We start from the raw sequence: 13,455 nt of genomic DNA, 5'->3' as shown, positions 1-13,455 counted from the left end.
TTTCGCCCTTGCCAAGCCCATGTCCACGGTACAGGCATGTCTAGAATCCCAGGAACGGCTGCTCCTGCCTAGAAACCCTGACTCCACCCAAATTGACAAAGACCCTTTTACCTCCACTTGGCTGTCCCAGTCTAGAGATTCATTCACAACAACACCAGGAAAATCGGGCCAGACCTATGGAGAGAAACACGCTAAGTAGCGATGCATGGACAGTTTCCCTTACATAGGATTTCCGAAGAAATTGTTATATAAACCATGTCCTAGGAGCGATGATACTTTGACTATCATGTAGGATTCACGGAAAAGTGAATTCCATAACACGTTACATTACTTTAAAAGTTGTTAACTGTATCAACAAATATTGTTTGAGAAAAGGAGAGCGTCTGACCTCAGAGCCCAAAAAGAAAACGCCAGAAATAACATACATAGGCATGTGACCCACTAACTGTGACCCACCCTCAGGCTACAGACTAGTGGATCATCCCTTAGGATTATACCTTTCCCCAGACAATGTCTCCATCATTTGGGTATTTGATGAAGATGTCATCCTCCAAGCCCCGAGTGAAGGCAGGATAGGGCTGTGTCTCATTGCCAGAAATGGCTGGATCCTGAGATCAAAGCATAAGTCAGTTGGGAAAACCAAACCCAGGGAATGAAGAGAAACAGAATAAAGGAAAACTCCTCCAGGGCGAACTCGCTGGCTTCTACCTGAACTGTAGTCCATCTGTGAGTCCTGGGAAATACAGAATTCTTACTGCACTTCAATTTATCTACTTGCAACATGGAAATAAAGTATAACTCTTTCTCCACCAAAGCCCATACCTGCTCCCAAACAGACCGCACACATTCACATCAGGACTCACCAGAATGAGGATGACCCGCATCCCATCAGCTTTCATGCGATTGATCAGAGCTGGAAACCTAGCAAACTTGGGGCTGAGGGTGAAGTCCAGCTGCCGCTCCATGTAGTCGATGTCTGAGTACTGCACGTCCTGCGGGAGGACACCGGGAGCTGAGTGGCTGCTGCTGTACACACCCAAGCTTTACAGGAGAACAACCCTCCACCACCCATGGTGGAATTCCAGATAGCTTCTTGTTGATGCTTTCAAATCCCAGCTCTGCCATTTATTAGGTACAGGTGCTGGGAAATTCACTTAATTTTTAAAATGTTCAGTGATCAAATAGAAAAAACCTTAAGTCAGCATAAAATAGGATGAGAATGCCTCTCTAACACGGCTATTCTGAGGATACATAAGTACACTGGATTGGACAGTGCTTTGTAAACTGCCACTGTCAGGTGTGATTGTGATGACCTCCCCCAAGAGGCTTCCCCTGGTATCAGTGGTTCATGCTTAGAAAAAATATTGTTAACTACCCAGGGCTAATACAATGTGGATGATAAATCTACTGCAAAACATATCAAAACAAAGCAACAATGTATAGGTGCTTTGGAATACCCAACCCTGAGGGAAATCAGATACAACATTCTTATGGAGAATGAATACTGCATTTCACTATCCACTAATGGAAACACTATGTTCCACTAATGGAACTATTGTAAAACAATAGAAATGTAGAATAAAATTAGATATGCGATGGTACACTGGATTAATTCTCTGATGACTGGGTCCCCTCCCACTCTCCAGTGAAAGATAAGGTTTATTTATATATGTTTGCCCTCTGGAAACCCATATCAGGATCCGTGTATTCCATCAGTGATAGCTCAGAGTCGATAGGACACTGTGCTATAGCACCAGGGCTGCAGGAAATGAGGTCATATCCACATATACGATGGTCTGGCTGGGGTTAGTTTTTTTTAAGAATTAAGTAAAAGAACTGTGGGATATCATTTATTCTTATGGAACCAAGGACGTTTTGACTAAATGTTTTGAAGACATGTGAAAGAAATGGAAGGAAGCATGAGATAGCAGAAAAAGCCCTGGAGCCAGCCTATCTCCCCCTCTGCCAAGTCATGGTGAATCTTGAGCTATCATCTCTAGAAGATGAAAACAAGCACCCTTACCTATATAACTGTGCTGGGGTGAGGCTAACTGTGATATTGTCTGAAAAAGAACATTATGTTTTTATAGAATCCCACAAATACTAGACAAATGAACCCAGACACAGAGGCACCTGGGTTAGTTACAAAACTCCAGAGCCATGACTGAGAACGTACATAAGGGATCTGGGCGGCCACCATCTCATCATACAAGCTGGCGATCTCAGAGTCGTTCTGGTATCCATAGCGACACAGCTGGAAACCCAAAGACCAGTAAGGTACCATCACAGGCCGGCCAATCAACTAGAAAATAGACACAAAATATTAGTCCTCAGAAAAGAGACACCAGATTGAAGTTTTACATCAAGTAATAAGAATATTTTTCCATGACCCAAGCTAGACAACTGACTAATTGAAATCCACATCAAAACTGACAGGATATAGAGCCACTGGGATACTTGGAGAAAGCTTTCTGCTAGACTTGAGCTCCTTCTTAAAGAGTATGGAAAAGCTGATTTTACTCCATTCCTAGAGACACTGTAGGTAACTCATTAAGAAGCCCAGAATCAGAGACAAATGCCTGGCTTAGCACACAGGCTCCAGTCCTGCTACCTGTGTGACTTTAGGCAAAAATTAAGTAAACTCTTAGTGCTTCAGTTTCATCTCTAAATAAGGGTATAATAATAGCCTCTGCCTCAGAGTCCTTTTGTGAGGACTGAAGGAGTTATTATGTGCGAAGTGCTCTAACAGGCAGCAAGCAATAAATCAGTGATGTGCAGTAGGTAGTACATAAGTATTTGCTGCTGCTGCCAAAACCACCATGGTCACCAACACCATCACTATTTTCACCATCACCACCACTACCACTGTCATGCCCTCCACCACCATCATTACCATCATCATTACCCTTCACTACCATCACCACCACCCCACTACCACCCCCACCACCATCCCCACCATCACCACTATCATCACAACCACTATCACCAACATCACACTCCTCACACCACCCCACTGTCACCACCATCACCATAACCACCATCATCACCATCACTAACACAAACACCATCACCACCACAAACACCATCACCACCCCCACCATCATCAGTATTATCACAACCACTACCACCACCATACTCCTCACACCACCTCACTGTCACCACCACTACCACCACCATATCCACCACCACCCCCATCATCATCAACATTACCACCATCACCAACACACCCATCAACACCACCCCCACCACTATCACCACCATCACCAACACTACCACTACTACCACCATCATTATCACCATTCCCACATCACTGTCCCCAACGTCAGCCCCTACTGCCATCATCACCATCACCACCACCATAACTACAAAAACCACCACCACCACACTATCACTACCATCACCACCACTGGTACCACTATAACATCTGCTCTTCTGCAATGCTTACAGAGGCTATACATTTAATGATAATCTGAATGTGTTTATTTTTTCTTATTCTATAATCTCTCTCCAAGAAAGACCAGTATTTCCAGTTATCATATGAGAGTTACACTAATCAATGTGGGCTCTGGCACCCAGAATGTGCTGTATAAGTGCTTGATAAACAACTGGATTTCCCCCTACCTCCGTGTACTGCTGGGTGACAAGCTCTGGAGTTGGTCCCAAAAACACATAAAAGTCCAGAACTCCCCCTGTGGTACGGTATGTCAAGGCAGGCAGGGGCTGGAACGTCACGTCTGAAAATGAAGAAAAATGCCAAGCCAGATGGAAACCTTCTACATCACGAGGGAAACCTTCCACATCACCCCTGAAATCCACACATTCTCCATCTTCCTGCACCCTCCCTATCACAGAGTGGTAAGAGCAGGCATTTTCTATCATCCACACACAGAACTGAAGAAGTTCAGTGGAAGTCTACAGGTCCCATTTCTGGGTTTGATTCCTTTTGGTGTACTTTACTATATTTTGTCATTCTACTCTTATAAAATTATTTTTACATTTCAACTTTTATTTTGGATAAAGAGGTACACATTCACATTTGTTACATGGGAATATTGCACGATGCTGAGGTTTGGGGTAGGAATCGTATTACCCAGATAGCAAACATAGTATCCAATAGGTAATTTTTCAATGTACCATACACCCTCATACCCCCAGACTAACTTCTCTGACCCATAGTTTTACCCTAATTCAAACTATATAACTGGCTTCCACGAGCTGGCCTCCAGGATATTTGGGACCCATGTGGTGTTACTATCCCTTCTTATGTGATTTTTACCAAAATGAGGGTTGGGTTAAATTCTCTTATCACATGAACCTATACTGAAATAAACAGAAAGGCTAAACATAAAGAAAAAAATAAACACTAATGCCCGTAAAATGAAAATTTTGACTTCAAGGAACAGTTGGGCTAAAAACATTCTAAACTGACTCAAGCATGATTGGTAGCCCCCCAAAATAAGGGAGGCGCTGGACGGCCTTACCCATGGCATTGCTGTTCAGCAGGAACACTCCGTGGGCACTGCCATCCTCCTCCAGCCCCATGTAGTAGGGGTGGACACCATAGGAATTCTTCTTGTACTGGAGAGTCATGGGGAGAAGCAGTAGGAGTTTAAAAGACATTACACCTGAGAAAGAAACTCAACATAAAAGTGTTTGCTAAGATGGGTCTAGTTTTCTCCATGAAGTCAATTAAACACATGAAACAAAGGAGCCTGAGAATTGGCCTACTCGTCTAAAACCAGAATGAGGGGACCAAGTGGAGTTTGGGAAGATGAAGCCCGAAGCCTGAGTAGTGTGGGTGGAGAGAAGCGGAGACACAGACCCCAAATGCTCTGTCCTTACCCCTGGGGGCTGGTCTCGGGAGAACATCCCCCAAGTGTGCCACTCCAAGTCTCTCCTATAGGATGTGTGCTCAGTTTCCCCAAAGCCATAAAGGTACTTGGAGGCAAGGCGGGTGGAGATGCGGATAAACATGTCATTGAAGGTGAAACCAAGGAGCTGAGAGTCCCAACTGAAACACAAAAAGGCAGATTTAAAACAGAAAATGGGTTTTCTCTCTGCTTCCAGCAGCTGACTTTTCAAGGACAACAGAATGCTTGATTTTTATCCAGAACCTGTTCATCTCCAAAACAAAACAGAAACTCAACTTGATTAAAATATCATAGATATCCTCACTAAAAACCCATGAGTTATTCTTCATTCATCTGTTTCCCACTGTCGCTGCCTCCTTTCAGTGGTCCTCCACAACACAAACACAAGCACACCTCACCATCACAGCTGGGACTACTCCACACCAGTGCCGCCTTCCACCCTTGCACCCCTCAGTGCATTTTCTACATAGCACTCAAAGTGATGTTTACTTATTATTGGTTGTCATGAGAAGAGAACCCTCAGCTGTCTACAGGGAGCAGCATCTACTCTAGACAAGGCACCCCATAAACATTTGTTGGATGAATCCTCAGGCACACTCAACTGCCTCAGTAATTATTTCCAGAATGCTAAAGATTTCCCATAAGAACAGGTCAGAAGGAAACAACTCATCCATGGATCTGGAAGTGGACAATGTGATGTTTGGAACCAGGATACATTCAAGGACAATGGACCTGGCAGCAAAGGCACAGGTAGACATCAACTCTGAGCCACACTAGAAGCCACTCACATTATAGTGCCTGTACTCTTGCGGCGAATTTCAATCCCAAATGGATTCTTCTTAATGAGGACATCATAGAGTTGACCCTCAGGGGTGCTGGATGGCACCGTGGGTACGTTCAGAGGAACTGGAACTTCATACCGATTGTTGTTGGGATCATAAATCTAGGCCAGAGGAAATCAATTTTAGGCTAGAATAGTACTCTTGAAACCTATACCCTTAGCAGAATCTTTTTTATTTTTGGACAAGAAGTTCAGATGCTATGTTTCTGTTTACTTTAAGTTGGTGATATCTGAGATTTAATTAATATATCAAATAACAATGTCAGATTAAACATTTTTTCTGTCATTTCTCATTATTAAGGCCTCTATTACATTAATATACTCAATGGGACATTAGTGCTAATGTGGAAAATCATTCTGGAATCAGTATGGTATTTATGAATATGTTACTTTTTACTTTCTGTGGGCATATGAGTATATAAAAATACCTTAAAACCATTATGAATTGAAAAAAAAACCCGTCTCCCCAAAATGAAATCTATTTGATTAAAATTATCAGAACGTCCTTGCTGAAGGTGGTATCTAAACTGACTCATGAGTATCTACTACATCACTGCCTGACACTGCACAAGACAGTAGGGATGTGAGCTGTATAAGGCAGTGTTATGGTTTTACAAAATTCATATGCGAATGAGAAGTGAAATAGAGCAGCTCACAACACCTGGGTGATGTGTGCTAAGGGAGAGCTATGTAGAAGTGCTGTGAGATTCTAGAGAAGGAAATGCCTAACGTTGTTTCTGGGAGACTGAGATGGTGTCCCGGGAGAAATACAGTCTAGAGTATTAAAAGCTTGGTAGGCATTAACCAAACAAAGGAAGGAGATCAAGTCATTCTGCTGAAGAATAACAACCACAAAGGCAGAGAGAATTAAAGGGGGTCAGAAGGAGGCAAATATTTTGGAAAAGCTACTGTATCATCAAGAGGTAGACTAGGCAAATGGTTAAGGCTAAAACTCCAAGGAGGTTCATTCATTTCAAACCCATTAGATGCCTACAACATGCTAGTGCTATGATGTACAAACATACTACAGCATCATCCCTGCATTACAGGATGTACAAAAACTCTGAATTCAGGTTGATGTCAGATTATAAAGAACCTCTCAGGCAATGTGACAATGTCCTGATCACTTTCACTTACTGTGTCAATAACATTACAGCGCTAACTATCTGCCAGGCTCTGTATTAGACTTCAGAAGCACAAAGAGGAAAGGGCACATTCCTGTCCTTGAGAAGCTTAATTTAATAGAAAAACAGACCTAATCTCTAGTCCATCCCTAGTCCTTAAATGCAATTAAATCCTGGAAAGAAATGAAATCACTGCACATTGGTGGCTATTTTATAGATATCTCAAATTCAGTATCCCAAATTGAACATACCATCTTACATTGATCAAGCACAAACCTTTTCATTATTCCTATTCCAGTTAATGTCAGCACTATCCATATTAAGACCCAAGATACCAACACGGTCATCACTCTTGATGCTTCCCTCTCCATTGTCGACTGCTTTCAATTGAGCACCAGACCCAGTAACCCAACTTCCTGAATCTCAAACAGGTGCACTCTTCTCCACCTGCATTCCAGTGTCTAGTCCAAGCCTAAGCCCTCACCTGACCTGCTTAACTGGCAGCCTCCCAACTTGTCTCTCTCTATACACTCTTGCTCTCCCAACCATAAAACCTAACAGTAGCCACAGTAATCCTCTCCAAATGAAAATCAGGGCAGGTCTCATTGTTCCCTCAATTATTTCTCAGTGCTTTCTCCATAATGATCTAGTCTATTGTAGCATGGTTAACTTATTTTAGGGTTCTGTGACCCAGACCAACAAAAGGTAATGGAACTGAAAAGGGTCTAATCACTACCTGATACATGTACTGTGTTTACCTTGAACTGCAGCATTTCATTCTTATGGTAAGTGACATCCAGGCGAAGGGGGTTCACGGGTGTGGAGGGGAAGGCATTGGCATACACGGAAGACTTTAAGGAGATGTCAGCTGTGGCCCCATGTGAATTATATTGAACATTACTGACAGAGTATAGATCGTTGACAAAATAGCAAACAGGGACCCCAGAAGAATTGGATGCCTGAAAAGTAAAGGTAAAGTCATAGATCAGCACAGCACATGGTCTTAAAGTTCTCTAACCTAAACAGGGGTAGAAACATCATTTTATATGACAATAAAACCAGCCCATCACTGATCACTTGGCAATAACATAAATTTAAATTCCTGGTCTCCAAGCAAAATATTCATTTTAAAAAGCTTCACACATGTCCCCACATATTCATCACATCTAGAACATGTCCCTTAGGGAGTCCTTTCTATGGATTTTAAGTAGTTATGTAAGTACTACTGCTATGCTTAAGAAACTATACATTAGGTGTGGAGATTTCCATGCACGTGAACCCCAGCAGCATGGTTACCTCCCAGATGCAGCCACGGGCAGTGCAGTTTTCTGCAGAAGCGCCATTCTCATCAGGGTAACAGTCTATTTTTTCATCATCCCTTATCTTTATATCCCACTCCACTGTGTAGGCTTCTCCCAGGAGAAGATTGATGTCTCTGATAATGGCAACCTGTAGGAATGCAGAAATCACAAGAAATTCATCTTTAGGAGATAGGCCTTGCAAGATCTGAGGCTTCTTTTTTTTTTTTTTAGGAAAGAAAATAGAAATTTGACCAGACATTCAACCATCCATTAAACATATGACTGTAGCTCATAAGAAGAGAACTGCACATTGGGGGAATCTACTTAGCAGCAACAGGGCAAATGTCTCCTCTCTAGCAGAATCTTGTACATAGAATAAAGAAAACAATGTGGTCAAATAAAACTCGTCATGATCACCCCTTATTCTTTTCTGCTCTGACTCCTCTTAGCCCTCTGTGTCTTGTCAGGCAGCCTCTCTTCTGCACTTCCTCTTTAGCATGACACATGGTATCACCCAAAGTGAGCTGATCCCCTTGCTCTCCAGTCTCCAAACCAGTATCCCCCACTGGCGTGGAGTGGTAGAAAGAACACAGCATTAAGAATCATATGATCTGGTTATCATGTCCACATTTCCATAGAACATTGAACAAATGATTTCTTTAATTTTTAATTTTAATGGGTATATAGTAGGTATACATATTTATGGTTATATGAAATATGTTGATTCAAGCACACAATGCATAATAATCACATCAGGGTAAGTCGGGTATTCTGTTTCATTTATTTGGGTTTCAATTTTAGCAACAGCAAAATTAAGAGGCTGAAAAAATCATATATTTCTTTGCATTTCTAACACCCCAGCCTCTTCGTTTCTGTAACCCCAAAGACTACAATTTTGAAACCTTCCTTGATTACCATTCATTCAAATAGTTAATATTTTTCTATATACTTTTCTTATCTTTGACATTTCTTTAAACAGCACTTCCCAAGTTAAAGTTTTCACTTGTCTGGAATAATAAAATCCCATTCTAAAATTATCATCCTTCTCCCAGTCTCCTCCCAGTCTAAACCATCTTGTACTTCCCTGTTCAACTAGTCCCCAAAACCCACTCCCACTCCCAGAAATGCTTACACACAGTAGCACAGCCTTCATTCAAGGATCAGCGTGAGGCCCTTTAAGAATTAAATCAAGCTGGTACCTAAGACCCTCCAAAATCTGACCACAAGATTCCTATGCAAACTGGCCTCTTTTTCAAAATTGAATCTTATCAATGCTGTTCCAGTCATATAATTTTCACAGTCTAATAATGTAAGACTGTTCCCCACTTTCCTAACTTTGCTGTTCTTGTGCCTCATTGTAATTATAATTCTATTTGAGGGAAAAGGAAGTGAAATCAGTTAGAGAGAGAAGAACATTGAGAGGCAGGGAAGGGAATAAGAAGGTAAACACCCAAGTCATTCTAGCTCTTGCCACCTCATTTTATTCCCAGTCCTCTAACTTCCCCAAAACAGGCCTCAAGGTTGCTCTGTTCTTTTAAGACCCCATGCAACTTTGGAAAAAAGGAACACCATAATACTATGGAGAATTCTCAATACACCATCTCAACAAAATGGGGTTTTACCTTCAGGTTAGAATCGTAAGTGACTGTAGGAGAAGTCTGACTTGGGACACCATTGTGTTTCACTGTAACATTGCTAGGTTCCTCCATCCCAAGAATTTTAATCTCATTAAATGCTAAATTATTGGGGTCCTTGTAGGTTGATTGTGAAATATTCACCTCCAAGCGGTTCTGCAAAACAATTAAGTCCAATTATGCATAAAGGTATGCCTGTAATACACAGATTCTCAATTCACTCAAATATTCCATTCCAGAACAGATACCCCCTACTCCCCAGGATGCCTCTCTGCTTTCTCTACTTGTGTGTGCTCAAGAAATGCAAGATTATTTTGATAATCCTCTAATTTGAAACAATCATAAAAACACACAGATATTTTTACACTGTATTTACAAACGCTATTTGTTATATTAATGCCTTCTTTTGGAAACTCTGATGAAATCATAAATAGAAATGTGTTCACTCATAGCCAATAATGCATAGAAAGTTACAAATATAATCACACATATACAATATACACAAGCACAGATGTGCTAATGGTCAGTCCAAAGCCCACACCTAAGATTCAGAAAAATATGATACTCACTTGAGTGACAGAAAACTCACATAACAGATACACTTTATTTTCCACAGTATCTGCAAGTGAGAGAAAGTCAAGTCAGATTCTGGCTTGCCCACCACAGAAAAACAGATTTCACACCCCCATTCTTTTCCGTTACATCCTGATGTCACAAATGGCAGTATTTCCGTTTCCTTATGGATGAATAATATTCCATTGTATTCATTCATCAATGTACACTTAGAATGTTTCCATATCTTGGCTGTTGCAAATCATGCTGTAATGAATATGGGAGGAGTGAGTATATCTCTTAAAGATACTGGTTTCCTGTCCTCTGGATATACACCCAGAAGCGGGATTTCATGGGATTGAATGGAAGATCTGTTTTTAATTTTTTGAGGAACCTCCATACTATTTTGCATAACAGTAGTAACAATTTACATTCCCACCAACAGTCTAAAAAATTCCATTTTCTCCACACCCTTGCCAGCAATTATCTCTTATCTTTTTTATGATTTCCATGCTAACAGGTGTGAGGGGATATCTCACTGTGATTTTTGATTTGCAATTTCTGTCATTTCCTGATGTTGAGCATCTTTTCACATACCAGTTAGCCACTTGTATGTCTTCCTTGGGAAAACATCTGCTCAGGTCCTTCACCCAGTTTGTAATTGGGTCATTGGATCTTTTGCAGTTGCATGAGTTCCATATTTTTTATATTAATCTCTTCTGAGATATATGGTTTGCAAAGATTTTTATACGTTCTGTAGTTTGCCTTTTCACTTTGTTGATTGTTTCTTTTGCTGTGCAGGAGCCTCTTAGTTTGATGTAGTCATGCTTGCTGCCTTTTTGGCATTTTGCCTTTGCTTTTGGTGTCATATCCAAAAAGTCACTGCCAAGACTACATCAAGGAGGTTTTTTTATGTTTTCTTCTAGGAGCTTTACAATTTTAGCCCTTACATTTAAGTTTTTAATTTCTTTCCTCACAGTAGCCAAGATAAGAAAACAACCTAAGTGTCTATCAGTGGATGAACAGATAAACATATTCTGGGACGTATATACAGTACAATATTTTTCAGACATAAAAAGTAGAACATTCTGCCATTTGCAACAGCATGAATGACTCTGGAGGACATTATACCAAGTGAAATAAGCCAGAGACAGAAAGTCAAATACTGCATGCTCTCACTTACATGTGGAATCTAAAAAAGTTCATCTCTTAGAAGCAGAGCCTACAACAGTTGTTCTGAGAGCCTGCGGCCATGGAAAATGGGGAGATGATGGTCAAGGGTACAAACGTTCAGTTAGTAGATGAATAAGTTCTGGGGATCCAGTCTGCAGAATTGGTGTTGATGGATGTGTTCATTAAAATAGCTGTAGTAATCACTATACTATGCCTACGTATATTAAATCCTCACATTGTCCACCTTAACTATATTCAATCTTTAATTGCCAACTAAATACTTTACAACTAACTAAATAAATAATTTTGAATCTACATATTGGATTAGATGGATAAGCGTCTCCATGGCCAAGCCATTGTTTTTCCTTCTCTTTCCTACTGGAACATTGTAAAGATTCGCCTCTGAGGTCTTCCAAGGCATATGCCTCAAGGGAATCTATTTCCTAAACTTGAAACACAAGAATTGTTCATATACTGGAGCCACAAATAGGCTAAAATGTATGGCTAGATGAGTACACACTGGAACAGTATATTCTCACTACCTCACTGGCAGGGGCATGAATTTTATATTGTCAACGTTTGCTCATAAGAATTTTGGGAGGAAGACATTAACATTGAATTAGGGAACAGTCTTGAAATCTTTTCATCTAAGAACCCACTGACAATAAAATGAGAGCCTATTATAGATATCACTGACTAATGGGAGAATTGTCAGACATACAAATGTATTTTTCTTTCATCTGCAGTTCATCTACCACTATCCCTGAATGGTGCAACCAGAAACTAAATACTTCAGTGACTCTTGCTGCTGTGCCTGCTGAGATTTCTCCCACAGCTCAATGACCAGCAGGAGGGAAGGACCATAAGTCACAGGTGCGGGTTTGGAAACAGCAACATGATCGTAACAGCGCTCACCCTTCGTTTGCCCATCATCCCAGAAAAGTTCTCCTTTTGCTTCTTTGTTCTCATCTAGGGCAATGATAAGACCAAGAGGGTTCTTTCGACTGTGGGGAACAAGATTCAAGAGACAAAGATAGGAGTCAGAGAATTTTGCTAACTGAGTTGAGAATATTTCCATCAGATTTCAAACTAGAAAAGACACTAGCAGCAGATGGTTCTCAGAAATGAGAAGTATCACAAGAGGGGAGACTTCTGGTACTAAAATTCCAACAGTCCTGGCCAACGAATGAGGCTGATCACCTGGCTGTTAGTGTGTTTTGAAAAGCAATTCAAAGGCTTTAAGGAAGGACATGAACTACAGTCTTTCAAAATCCATTGGATACGGTTCTAAAACAGCAGCTTCTGCAAAGCTGTTGTGAATCGTGGCTGCTCCTATGTTGACTTCTATCTCAGATGTGAGATTAAAAATGTCATTCTTAGACCTATCATCTCACTCCCTTAGACTTCAAAGAGTTATTAATAATTAGTCAGAGTATAGAGTCTGGGAAAGATTAACATACAAACAAGCAAACAAAGAACAACAAGTGTTGAGTAAAACTGCATGTGGGCTTGAGAGTGATGCTTACGTTTTGGTGGACTTCATTACACATTGTTGAGCTAACTGACATGTAAAGGAAAACCTGAGTCCTGTCATTCACCTTAAGTGGGTGTTCAGTGCAGGCTCTTGCCAGGGCAGGATGTAGCCCCCACGGACATGAAGATTAATGTGGTCAAGAGGGGACGGTAAGGTCTTCCACTCTCCTCTTGCGTTCACATCCACACCCTGTGGGCAGAAGGTAAGAGATGATGAAGGAGAGGAAAGGACCCTCCCTGAACAACGCATCCTGCCAGACATCTCATCCTCCCCTCTGAACTTATGCCTGCTCATCACCCTTCACCACTTACCTGCCATTACCCATTCCGCATTCACCAAGTGCTGCATTAAATCTCGCAAGGCTGCTATCATATCTTGTTAGGGTCTATGCCTTTGCTTCCACCATACAAACTACATTTGCCTGA

General features: G+C 41.2%; 1 protein-coding gene across 1 annotated transcript in view; it reads right to left on the bottom strand.

Moving 5' to 3' along the window:
- Window positions 1-13,455, bottom strand: part of LOC105533558 (maltase-glucoamylase, intestinal-like) — a 73,428-nt gene that overhangs the window by 30,001 nt on the left and 29,972 nt on the right. The window contains exons 14-27 of the mRNA XM_011972031.1: window positions 13,095-13,219; window positions 12,412-12,500; window positions 10,341-10,390; window positions 9,760-9,927; window positions 8,133-8,285; window positions 7,595-7,795; window positions 5,660-5,814; window positions 4,843-5,011; window positions 4,482-4,578; window positions 3,622-3,734; window positions 2,177-2,302; window positions 864-992; window positions 498-608; window positions 112-174 (exon numbers count right to left, since the gene is read on the bottom strand). Coding sequence (XP_011827421.1) covers window positions 112-174; window positions 498-608; window positions 864-992; window positions 2,177-2,302; window positions 3,622-3,734; window positions 4,482-4,578; window positions 4,843-5,011; window positions 5,660-5,814; window positions 7,595-7,795; window positions 8,133-8,285; window positions 9,760-9,927; window positions 10,341-10,390; window positions 12,412-12,500; window positions 13,095-13,219 — 1,749 coding nt within the window. The remainder of the gene's footprint in view (window positions 1-111; window positions 175-497; window positions 609-863; window positions 993-2,176; window positions 2,303-3,621; window positions 3,735-4,481; window positions 4,579-4,842; window positions 5,012-5,659; window positions 5,815-7,594; window positions 7,796-8,132; window positions 8,286-9,759; window positions 9,928-10,340; window positions 10,391-12,411; window positions 12,501-13,094; window positions 13,220-13,455) is intronic.

Source organism: Mandrillus leucophaeus, unplaced genomic scaffold, assembly GCF_000951045.1.
Source record: "Mandrillus leucophaeus isolate KB7577 unplaced genomic scaffold, Mleu.le_1.0 Scaffold1260, whole genome shotgun sequence".
In the NCBI taxonomy this organism is placed as follows: Eukaryota; Metazoa; Chordata; class Mammalia; order Primates; family Cercopithecidae; genus Mandrillus; species Mandrillus leucophaeus.
The sequence above is the reverse complement of the archived record's forward strand: the minus strand, read 5'-3'. Positions and strand labels throughout refer to the sequence as shown.